This window comes from Ischnura elegans, chromosome 2 (genome assembly GCF_921293095.1).
Source record: "Ischnura elegans chromosome 2, ioIscEleg1.1, whole genome shotgun sequence".
Taxonomy (NCBI): domain Eukaryota; kingdom Metazoa; phylum Arthropoda; class Insecta; order Odonata; family Coenagrionidae; genus Ischnura; species Ischnura elegans.
Window position 1 is genome coordinate 118,599,175 of NC_060247.1, and position 13,185 is coordinate 118,612,359.

Sequence of the window (13,185 nt, forward strand, 5' to 3'; positions counted from 1 at the left end):
CCCGCCAATTCAAAAATGGGCCTAACCGCGCAATAATTTATCCCACAATAAGCTTATTTCCTCGATGAACGCAGACAAATGGGCACTGGAACCTCACGATAAGAGAATTATTTACGGTTAATGTATATATATTTTCTTTCATTAAACCCGCGAAGTGGAGACGAACCGCAAGACCTTTTCGACACATTTGCATATCACGCTTGAAAAGTGCGGGGCGAGGGAAGTTTGCTTGCGTGAACGTACAACCACGGCGCTGCCAGTCAATCGACGAACGGTTAATTGGGTTTGCAGGCCCAGACGTTTTAAGACGCGCTCTCCCGCAGGCAACGCATTCCAAGTCATGAGTTATCCAGAGCATCCGGCAACAGGGCAAACTCGCGGCCAATCGGAGCGCTTGGCTCAAAGTTTCTGTAGTTTAGAAATGGTGAGTTTTCAACTTATACATCATTAGTAGATACGTGAAAATATAATTTTAATTTTAATTTTAGAGCACTTTTAATTACAGTTTAAAGCATTTTGTAAAATCTATTTTTTTCCTTATTTTCATATTTATTATATTTTTCTTACATCATTTTTAGATGACGAAAAACTGTGGTGAAAACAGTTAATTGACAAAATACGGAATTATTTAAATAATTATGGGTAGAAAAATTATAAATTAAGGATTAAAAGGCATCGTAAATAATTAAATATGAGATTAATAGCCTGAATATCATTTACACTAGTTGAACATCAACATTGAACAAGTTTCAAAGCTTTCTTCCTTCAACCGGTTGCGTCAATCAGTCACAAGTAGATTATACTGGCTGAAAAACCTCTCCGCATCCACGATGCTAATTGGTGTCCAGATTGTGTGGAGTGCAGCATTACCAAACTCAGTTATTTCTAGGCAGATGGCACGAAATGCTTGCTTAGCGTCGCAGAAGCTACCAGGTTCCTCCCTCAACCTCTCTAGCGGCTGCCGATGAAAATACATGTGAATAAACGTCTATGAAGCAGTTAGGCCCAACGTCCAGTGGCGTAGCGAGGGTCGGGCTCGGCTCTAAATATAAGAATTTTGATATCGAAAAGGCAAACTTGCTGTTTAAATATCATTTAAGTCCAGTCATCGCGCCTACGTCGAATTTATTCACGTGTATCGCATCAATATCGCATTTATCGCACACGCGATTTCCACGTATCACTAATCATTAGTAATTTTGGTTCCTAATGGCATGAGCTATCCCGCGTCAAAATGTCGTGACACAACTTTTCTCCACCCTGTAAAAGTAGGCGTTGGCTTACCCTCGGACGCGTCCGATGAAATTCGCCGCATCTTTTAGTTGGAAGAAGGCGACCAACAGCTTAGGTCATTTGCGGCAGGGTACGGGAAGAAAGGGTGAAGAGAATCCCGGAATCGGCGTCAGCCTTCTCCCAAAAAACAGTCACCAAGGCGACCACGGCTAAACATCCAATCTGACGGACGGAGTGATGTGCTTAAAGTGCACTCCACAAAGCACTCAATCAGGGATCGCACAGTACCTAAATGAAAACCTTCTGCCACCGTAATAAAAAACTGTCCCCAACGAAAACTTAGCTGAATGGCTCCGGTGCGTCTATAGAAAAAATAACGCGCAATCGACGCTATCAACCATTCTTGTGCAGACCTAAAACAGCTAATGGACGCTCTCAATGCATTGTACATGCGGTATCATTCATGTAGCAATACAAATATTCTGAAGCCTATGTTTTCCAGGGCAATTGATTTGTTTTCCATGGTGCTATATATTCGTAGACTTGAAAATTTCGTCCCCATATTCTCATGGGGTAAAAAATTACTAACCACCGAAAAAGTGGACTAGCCATTATAATGTTGTGAATAACATCTTTAGGCGAAAGAAAAAATTCTACCAACGCAAGTTATCCTGATTGAATGGGATTAAAATAAAAGTTTACATAACCTATTATAACTTCAGCCAACATTTGAAAAAAGAGTAAAAAATAGCACAGACTATATAGCACTATTCTGAGTTTCACAAATAATATCACCGCGGACGTTCTCAGGCAACTCCTCCAAAATATTTCTACCTCAAACATTCTCAGCATGACGGCGAGTATGAACTATGAACCACCTTGGATAGAAACTGCAGCGTCCTGGAATTGAAGCCCAGTATCCTCACACAGATCTGCTGACAAGTATCCAAATATGAGCTGCAAGTATGTGAATGAGTGAGGAACATCCAGTAATCAATAAATTCTGACGGAAAATTCTCGCGATTAAATGTAATTGGAAGAGGAACCTTCACTGAAGCCATTTTGAGTTATGTGAAAAATTAGAAACACGTCTATAAAAATAAAAAATATTTTATATTTTGCACTGCTCTGGGTGGTTGCTATTCATGATAATTCACTCGTGATAATTCAACTATTTAAGTCAGGGGCACAATCAACGTGTGACGTGATTCTTTACCGGCAATACGCTGAGAGGACGCCGACGAGAAAGCATACGGGGTACGGATATAACCGACGTGATTGCGAACGTGGTACGTGAACGTGAGACATGGCCAGCTTCCATCTCTTCACGCTTCTCGTTCACGAAGAACCAATCTGGATCCCTCTGGGCAAAGGGAGACACCTATCGCAAATCATAGAAGATACAAAGAGAGAAGATTTCCGAGTTGTGAACACGTTCGTCAACTGGAGAAGATGAATAATATTTTAAAGGTAATATTTTTTGCCGCTATTTTTAAAATTATTTTAAACCGTTGCCCCTGCTCAGAAAGATGCCCCTCCCCAATAGCTTAGCAATTACGAGACACGAGCCGCATCACCGTCCAACGACCGCCTGAACACCCCTGAAAGTGGTCCGCACATGTACAATAGGGCGGATCGGAAAAATCGATTATTTTCAAATCCATCTAGCCCAATGAAAAAAAGTTGTGGGACCGATCAAAAATAAGGCATGAAAAATTTGAGACCTCTAGGTGAACCCCTGACCCTCGCTCAAATGCAATTTAGGGGGGGGGGGGGAATGCTAAAATTCGAAAAATATAATATTTTATGGTCATTCCTTATAGATTTTGCCGAGTTATTGCCCTTTCACGGCAATAATGTCGTGCATTTTGACGTATCTACCACCGTTTAGCCACAAAATGTCTAATTTGAGTCCGCGCCCGCGAAGAGAATATATTACAACGCCCACTCAGCGTCGCGGATACAAGAGCGGCCGGCCGATCCCGTCCTCTCCCCGCTCGCTTCCACCCCTCCCACGCCTCGAATACAGCAAAATTCATCCCGCGTGTGCTGCTAGGAGGGCGTTCATCCTTGATAATATAGATCGGAAGATGGTAGAAGGTATGAAAGGATGCGTATTGAGTCGACTTGTTCCTTATTTGGCACCTCGTCGGCGTTAAACAAAGCGATGTTACCAAGTTTTAGAGAAGTGATGAAATATTTTTAGATCCGAGAACGCAGGAAAGGAGCTTACGGTCTATGAAAAGGCCTCTTTGATGGGAACAAAAAAACTTGGGCCGAGGGCATCTACTTGCCTATTACTCACTCCCGATGAAAGTCTCCTTTCGCCGCGGTATGCACACCGGGACGACGCTAAACAATGAAATAACCACCTATTTGACCGCAGGGCCATGCAATGTGAGTTGAAATAAGAACAGGATAACGCTTTCATTCGATAATTTCAATTAAACATTTGCACACATGAAATTAATCATACCCTGATGACGTGAAGAATGCTATGCAATGATTGGTGAAACAAATGAACAGAGATGAGAAAACGTGAAAGAATTTAAGCTAGATAACATAAATTAGTATGAAATACAATTATATTCATATGATTATTCTCTTGAGATCCTTTTCGTTGAACAGTTATTTTTAATAAAACAAAAAACGACACTGTGCACTTGGTAATAACAATCAATGGAGGGACGGGACACTTGTCAGAGACGAAAGAACAACAGCTAGATACTCTCGTACGGAGAATATCTCCGTAAATTGTGGCACGAACACTCGCAGACAAACTGCTTCAAAAGGGGTTCACTGGTTCGGAATTTCACATGCTTACGTAAACCCGGTGAGATGTCCACGGAGGATCTGCGTCACTCCGAGTAAAGTAAGGCAGCTTCACCAGTCGTTCGCTGTGAAGCTCTCTCTCTCTTCCGGCCACTTCGCGCGATCATTGCAATTCAGTCTCAATCGACCGTCCGCCTTCGTGTCATGAACCGTTCTCTCCTCTCTCTCAACCTTGTCATTTTCCTCGTCACCTTCCTCATACCCTTAATGCACCGCAAACACATAGAAACACCCTCTATCGGATTCATTTTAAATCACTTGACTCACACGCGGGAATATGAACACAAAAAACACACAGTCATACAAATCATACGTAGGTAACTAAACAATTTTGTTACAGTTAATCCTTATCTCTTGTATTTACAGTACACTCTCCGAAATGGATGTCGGAGATTTAAAAGACTCAGAACTCAGAAGGTCCGAAAAAATCATTGTGACCTACCCGAAGAGGAAGGAGAGGAGGGACCTTCAATAGGACATGTTAAAGTTTAACTAAGAATTAAACCTTTACTGAAGGGTGAAGTGGCATATATTCAAATGAAGAATGAGCACATGTTAATTGCATACCCTCCTGAAGATTATTCTTACAAATCAATCAAGTTCAAGGCATCAACATCATTTGGGTACAAGTTTTCTAGAATATATGGCCCAGAAACATCCCAAAAAGAGATGCTTGAAGTTACACTTCTGCCTATTGTAAATGAATTTTTGAAGGGAAAAGATGGTTTACTCTTCGCATATGGGACAACCAGTGCAGGGAAGACATTTACAATGCAAGGCAATGAAAAAACCCCGGGAATAATTCCAAGAACATTGGATTTACTCTTCAATAGTTAGGATGGAAAAATAATGTCCGAGATTAGGCATAAACCCACCAGTAATTACGGAGTCAAAATACTGGCTGACGAAGTTGCAGAATCTGAGGCTCATCTCAAAGAAATGATTCTGAAGTGGAATCCAAATACATTCATGAAAGATGAAGAAAATTCATTGCTAAAGAATGAGAACTCATCTCTGAAAGCTAAGGAGGAAAGTTCGGAGGCTAAAATAAAGAAACTAGAAGAAACTCTTCAGGATGGATATGTGGAATGTTCTTCTCTGACTGATACCCTGACCAATTTAGAAGGTAGAACTGAGTGATAAAAACCAAATTATTGCTAGAATGGAACTTCATATTGCTCAACTGAAAGATGAAGTTGAGGTTTCTCATAAACTAATTCAAAACTCTGACTGGGAATTGGAGAAAAAAGAGAATATCATTTTGAATCTTGAGAAAGAGTTGCAGGCCAAAGATTCAGGAATCTCAGTTGATATTCAATGTGATTTATCAATAGAGGAGCACATTAAGGAAAAGGAATCGATGGAGAAGGCCCTCGCAGGTATGAAGGTGAAATTAACACATGGCAATTCGTAATCTTGAAATATGTACCTAATTTGGAGAATTTTCAATAAATCCCATTGTGTTTACTTTAGTTTTTTCAACTTCCATTTTTCTTCACAGAAGCATTTGAAACGTGATTGGATGAAATTTGTGTGAGAGTATTATTCAATAAATGCTTATGCAGTGGATTTAATTGCTAAGCTATTGGGGAGGGGCATCCTTCTGAGCAGGGGCAACCGTTACATAATTTGGTAAAGGCAATGGGAGACACCTATCGGAAATCATAGAAGGTACAAAGAGAGAATATTTCCGAGTTGTGAACACGTTCGTCTACTGGAGAAGATGAATAATATTTTAAAGGTAATATTTTTTGCCGCTATTTTTTAAATTATTAAATTTTCGTTCCAAGAAGACCAAAAATAATTTGAATGAAATGTATTATGATAAAAAAAACTTAAAGAAGTCTAAAATACATCGCTCCGTCTTCACCCATTTCTCCGTACAATATATTTTAATCAAACGAGGTAAAAGATAGCAAGCCAACCTTTGTATACATTCGTTCTTGCTCGGATTCATGGTTGCGCTTATCGACAGTCAATTTTTCCAGGAGTCGCGCCGCTACGTCGATTGCGTCCGTGGAGGGAATCTTCCGTCATACGTCACTCGTGGCACACGGTTTCCGTCACAAGTTTACGTTGATTGCATCCCAGCCTTTAGCCATAATTTCCTAAGAAATAAATTAAGAGATGCAAACAAAAATATGAATACTACTAGTTTCCGTAAAAACTATATGTTCAGTTCTAAAGGCTAACTACATTTATATACATATTTTTAAAGTCTTGCGCTATGTACGATTCTTAGGACTCATTTAGAAGTAGCTTATTGCTCTGGAAGAAAAGGCCCCAAGCTTTTTGTAAATAATGCTGATTTATAAATACATTACGCGAATACGATTCATGAATAAAATACATACACCCTTACCCTGCCCTCATACAGATTTTACCCCCACCCCACCCTACGGCGATGGTTGCTTAGCCAACCGAAAAATTGGCTTCCGAGATATTAATTCCTATTGTAATTGGCTACATGACGTAAACTTCTAAATTTCACAGCAAATATAAACGATGAAATTTCATTAAGTTTTGGATGGATTCAAAAACATTAAGTCCAAAACAAGATAATTTCTCACCATACCATTTTATTCATCATTGGACTCGAGTTATTACGATTTAATTATTATAGAAGATTTTTAATATGTGTCCCTACCACGGACTTAGATAATTTATCTCTTTATCTTAAAGAGGAAGATTGCAAGTTATATCCGCCTCAGATTAAAGGTAGTCTGGACACGCTCGCTAAATTAAGTTGTCACGAGAGATTATGAATATTTTTTTCTCTAGATGCCTGCGCTTAAATACATAAATAAGTACACCAATAATTGTCATTGAATGCCAACAACGTCATAATTAATAATTAACACTTAAAATTTTCTTCTTTTAAATGGTTACTTACATTGTTCATGTGTCGGCCGACCCTAAGATATTTTGTTTCTGATAATGAAATACACACTAGAAAAATAAATGCTAACAGTTGTTACTTGGCATAAAGAGGACTATCAAAGGCAAAACTGTACTCTTAAGAAAGGCCAAACTACTGGTCTATAAAACCATTATAAAGCCTGTTATCTAGCACAGTTCAGAAATATGGGCAACGTTAAATCTGAATGAAAAGAAGCTGACAGTGATCGAAAATAAAATTTTAAGCTGAATTTATGGTTCTATTAACGATGTCGGAATGTGGAGGATCAGAACCATCAAAGGACAAAGAGGGATATAGGTATATTCACCCAGGCATAAAGGCACATATATCAAAAGTAGAAGACTCAGATGGGCAAGCCATCTATCGAGGAGAGAACATATCACATTGATAAAAACTGTATAAGGAGGATTACCGAGAGGAAAGCGAGATCTGGGACGGACACGACATCACTAGAGATGCGTGAAAATCGCATATGCGATAAATGCGATGTGCGCAAATAATTGCGACATAGATGAGATGACTGGACTTTTATGGTATTTTTACGCAAATTTGCCTTTTCGACGGCAAAATTCGTACATTTTGTGCCGAGCGCAGTTTAAATGCACCGCCGACACTCATCACATAAAGGATGTCAGCGACTGGCCAGCTGCTAGTTGGCTGGGACTCTACGTGGCCGCGAACTACAAGTGGGCGCGGGCAAGCTACACCTCCACCACTATATGTCTTATTCCTTAAGTTCTATCAATTAATAATTTAAAATATTCTGTATTTTGTTATATAACTGTGTTTCACCAACATTTATCATCTACCTTATTATGAAAATAAAAAATAGACGCTACAAAATACGATAAACTGTTATTGAAAGTGCGATAAAATAAAAATGAAAGTGCGATTTTCACGTATCTAAAGTGCGATATTCACATCACTGAAAGGACCAAATCGTAGACGACATGAGAAGAGTTGGAACAGAAGTCGAGAGGATGCAAGATCGAGAGAGATGGCGAGAGACTGCTGGCAAGGCCAAAAGCCTTCCGAGGTTTGAGTGGCCTCCGAGATAGGTAACACTAGCAAATTACAATTTTTTCCGTAAGAATAAACACGTTTTCCACATTTAGACATCTGCCAACCAGTGCTTTAGTAATTCAGCTCAACCAGATTTAATTGTTACGTAAATATTGCAGTGAAATTCAGTTATGTTCTTCAAATACATGATTACTGATCAATTTTATGTATGTACTATTATTAAGTTATTTCCACCATTAAGTAAAGTAGGCTACACGTCCTAGCGAAAGTAGTACGCCACACTGTGACTTAGCCATGACTATGACAATGAAAAATATTGAAATGACAAATAAATTGAAACCCTAGAAAGACAGCCTAAAGGTTGGGAATAGCGATGACATCAACTATAAATATCGGCGAAGCGTCCAAGCGAAATTATGGACTCAATTTTCCTGGGTAATTACTCACGAAGAAAATTCGAGAGCGACGACGCGTACCATTACTTCACAAATCAAATTAGCACAATTTTCAAACACAACTGATAAGTATTCAGGACGAAAGTTCGGAAATGACGTGTACGAGCGAATGACACTATTTCCATTATATGACTCCCTTTTTATTTTCTCGTCGCCAACGAGAATTGTTGTTTACTAACATTTCACTCCCATTGTTTTCTCCCGTCGCCATGGAGAATTGTTACATAGCTATGGTGAAGCAAAAACCCAGTACTGTCCTACAAACTTTTATTTGCGGTCGACTAAGTTTGAAAAGAAGTAAGTAGAAGTTCTGAAGTAAGAAGAAGTTTTATTCGAGTCGACAGCAAATAAAAGTTTGTAAACAGTACTGGGATTTATCTTCACTATGAATATCACATCGTACCACCAAGTCACGCCAAAATCAGTTGATTTCATTCGATACATAGCATTCACTGCCTACTTAATTACTTGTTTTTTTTTAGGTTTCACACGGCGGGCAGGGGAAGGTTCACAGGCGTAACCCTTGGTTATGGATTTGAAATTTTACGAGGCATTGCTTCACGTTTTTAGGTCAGTTTCACCGCTGTCAGTGCGCCTAGAGGACGCTAATCGTTTCCTCGGCGCTATAATAAAAGTCTTGAGATGAGGAAAAGGTGAGGAAACTGATTGAGAGTTGCGGGGGAGAGGGCGGGCTTTGTTGGATGAAAGATCGCGAGATTAAAATAGACTACGGATAGCCTTGAGGTCCTCTTCAATGATTCGCATCCTTATAATCCCTCCACCCGCACGCCCCAGATCGGTATATAAATATAATTTTTTAACGATCTCCGAAACTGGATTTGTCCCCGCACGAATCAAGAGTGGAATTTAATTCGGAGGCGGTCCTCTACCTACACCTGTATACTATCCGACAAGCTGCTTCAAAGAGCAAGCTAATCGCTCCAGTCGCCTGTACGGACTGTTTATCGAAATAAATATCCAGTAATCATCCAACCAGAGCACTTGGTTTAAGATTCTAGAGACCATACGACAACGGCGGATTCATAATAAATGGAAATAAAATTAAAAATATTTAAAAAATCACACTTTTCCAAAAAGCATGTAAAATGCACTAAAAAGAAAAAAATAGCTTATATAATCACTAGAATAATAAAGCGTGGGTGCTGATTAAGTTAATTAGAAATGAGTGCAGAAGAGCCTAAAAATAAGAATTGACACATATAATTTATATCTAAACCTAATCGGCACCCACGCCTAATTCTCCAATAATCACGGGGCTGAAATTTTTTAGTTGGTCCTCGAAGTGTGAGGATGCGCTAATGTGGTGGGGCGGGCGTGCGGGTGTATCGAGAGGGATATGAAGCAATATCCGCGGAAGACGCGACGGAAACTTGTTGGAAGCTTTCCGACGGAAGCGACGGAACACATCCCTCTTGAAGCACTCGAGGCGTGCGCCCCGCCGAGAGGACGCTCGCTTGCAAGGAATGCTGGACCCCGATATCCACGGCTCGAGGAAATGATGCACTTGGCACATACAGATGGGCGTCTTGCTCCTCCGGATGCAGAATGCACTAATTGATGCACGATCCGAATTCTTTTCTTTCTGTGGCGGAGATTCCTGGACGAATAAGTTGCGAATTTGAGGGAACGATTTTCGCCGGAATGCCTGCTGAGAATTAACGAGAAGTTCTCCACGATGAAAACAAGGTATAAAGTTTGAAAGTATAATACACATAGTAGCCACTCTGTAGAAACGAAAGCTGTCGCCTATGCTACCGGTAGCTAAGGCCAACAATGAAATCATATGTAACTAAGGAATTATGCTGATCATTGGAAATGAGTTCCATTTGAAATTTACATGACGGCTCCCGCGAAATTCTATCCAGTTTTCACGGAAGTTCCCGCATTTTTTATGAGACGTTATCTTAGGAAAAATATTTTTTAAATGGGAAACATTCATGCTGCAGGTTTACCGAGGAAGGGATGATTTATTAAAAATGTTAGTAATTCAATCTTTTGAAAAATATCCAAATTATAGTTATATGCCATTAGTTTAATATGAACATTGCGTTCAATGAAATTAACATTTCTACTTAAACTCGCCTTTTAAATCAAACTTAATACGGATATCTGTGGTTACATTCTGTAGGCATAACAAAGGTGGTGGGATAATTCTGCCTTTACTTGAACCTACCGCAAAGAGTAATACACTGCTTTAGAGTAATTGCAAAGCAACATTTTATTTTTCACCACCACTTGATTCAACGGGTACCGGTTGCTAGAACAAGAACGCTCGCTCGTAATAAATGCAGGACCCCGATATCCACGGCTCAAGCCAGGAGACAATGCACTTGGCACAAACAGATTAGCGTGAGTTTCTCCTCCGGATGGAGAATGCACTCATAGAAGCAGACTCCGAACTTTTTTCTGCGGCGAAGATTCCTGGACGAATAAGTTGCCAATTTGAGGGAAAGGGGGTCGCCAGAATACCTACTGAGAGTAAACGAAAAGTGCGCCACGTTGTAAACAAAGTATAAACGTAGATGCTCAATTTAAAAAAAACCGGCGTCGAGGCCAGCCAAAAAATCATACTTAATTAAATCGAAACTTGAAGCTTGTACGAGGTGGAAGGACTCCATACTAGCAATAAAAGACACTTTATTCCTTCCACAATATATTTTTAATGGATTTAAAAAAATATATATTGGAAGTAACAAAGTGTCTTTCAATGCTAAAATCATACGTAACTAAGTAACTATGCGCCGATTACTGGAAAAGAATTTTGTTTGTGGTTCCACTATGACTCGTTCGAAATTACATCCCGGTTTTTTATGTTTCTGTTGACGGCTGGTGTCCTGGCACCCTCTGCCACTCCCCTTGTCACCTACACTTAAATATTATTCCGCAAGCCGCCTAAATAAGCATGTGGCAGAAGGTATTTGTTCTCCAGCCGTTGACGAATAAAAAGGAAAGGCGCATAAGAAGTTCCGTCTAGCATTTATTAAAGTCCCTCGTTGTTCGGAGAAAAAATCATTCCCGCACCTATCCGTTCGGCAAAACATCTCTCTTATTTTATCATTTCTGTCGTTCGTAGAAATATATTGGGGTTATAATATGATGTTCTTAGAGTCCCTCTAAAAGATATCTATTCTCAATTGCTCAATCAATTTAAGCCTAACACGAAGTCTCCGAGTCTCTATCGGCTCCCGGCTTAATTCATTTAACACCAGTGTAACGCTTTCTGTATGTTCGCAGTAATTTTTACGAATCCCTCAGCTTTCCTTCGTATTTTATAAAGTTGAAGCAGCTCGAGGAGTAGTTTGTATTTGAAGATAACTTTAAGTACACAATCCTCCTACGCCTAACCAAGAGAAGGGCGATCATTGATTGAAAGTCTTTCCGTCCGATTGCAGCACTTCAGCCGTCACCCTCAAGCGCCATCCAGAGCTAACCTCTCGATATTCCTCCCTCCGAATTCTATATTTGACCGATTCAATCAAGCTATCAATGAGCATAAAGCACTGGTCCACATCATGTACATCCCACTTCAAAGTTGACGAGCTACAGAGACCTCTAAGTGGGTCACTCCACGCCAACTCGGACTAGAGCTTGGGGCAGATTAACACACTCAATGCTGAGAAAATTTATCATAACATACCGCCACGCGGAAAAAATATTTTGCAATAATATCAGATATTGTGTCTTCCTTAATCGTATACAATCATACATAGTTGAAAATCATTAAAATTTTCACTATTAATAAAAAAAATATTAAATATTATAATAAAATTATAATAAATATATTATAATAAAAAGAAGGCAAAAAATCTGCTGCAAGCAAACGACATGTATCCAGTCACAGGAGAAGACACACAGAGACGCTGGGCACAATGGCAGGGTCTAGTAGAAGACGCGGAGGCAGATGGCGGGCCGAGAAACCTAACGAGACCGATGCCTTGTATTCAAGGCATCCGCGTCCTAGGCTAGCGCGGGATGCCTTGAATTCAAGGCATCCGCATTGAGTGTGGGTCGTCGTTTTGTAAGGAGGGGAGCAGTTCCTTACATTACTCGGCGCCTTTAAGGAATGCAACCCATTCCTAAAATGCGTCTGAGGTCTGATAAGCGTAGATATGTGGCTTTTAGGACATTCATCAATTTTTATATATATATATAAGAGATCGTAGCACTTTTCCACAATTTTTTTACTGCGTACAACGCGTTTCGGCATAAATATGTCTAACTTCCACCAATTGAAGCCTGAATCTGTTGAACTCATTCATCGATTATTTTTAAACATTGTTTTTCAAATCGGTGAATTAAAAATGTTCATTGGAGAGCCACCTTAACGATAGCTATCTTTACAATGCAGGTAGATACATGCAACTTAAAAACGGCTAAAAACTGCTACGGGAGACCGGAAACCGTTAAACAGGCCGTGAGCCGCTAGAGACTCGGGAGGCTGCGCGCAAGACTTACACTGCTTAGGCAAATGAAAATGTTTCAGAGCGACTCGGAGAATATCATATTGGAGTCCCACTTTATTTCCAGGTCGGACAGAAACGATCAATTATGAGAGATATTTTGCCGAACGGATAGGTATGGTAATTCGTTTTTCCCCTAACAATTAAGGACTTTGAAACATTTTTGGCTGTACTACGTTAGAGAATTTCATTTTGATTCGTTAACGGCTGGCGTCCTAACACCCCCCATGCCACACGCCCA

General features: G+C 39.9%; 1 protein-coding gene across 4 annotated transcripts in view; it reads right to left on the minus strand.

Annotated features, from left to right (window-relative positions):
- LOC124154493 (cytochrome c oxidase assembly factor 6 homolog) overlaps positions 1 to 13,185 on the minus strand; it is a 127,640-nt gene that overhangs the window by 82,912 nt on the left and 31,543 nt on the right. For 2 of the 4 annotated variants that reach the window (XM_046528266.1, XM_046528267.1), the window contains one exon: positions 5,991 to 6,173. The exons of the other annotated variants lie outside the window; for them this stretch is intronic. In XM_046528266.1, coding sequence (XP_046384222.1) covers positions 5,991 to 6,022 — 32 coding nt within the window. In that variant the 5' untranslated portion in view covers positions 6,023 to 6,173. The remainder of the gene's footprint in view (positions 1 to 5,990; positions 6,174 to 13,185) is intronic. 4 annotated transcript variants of the gene reach the window in all.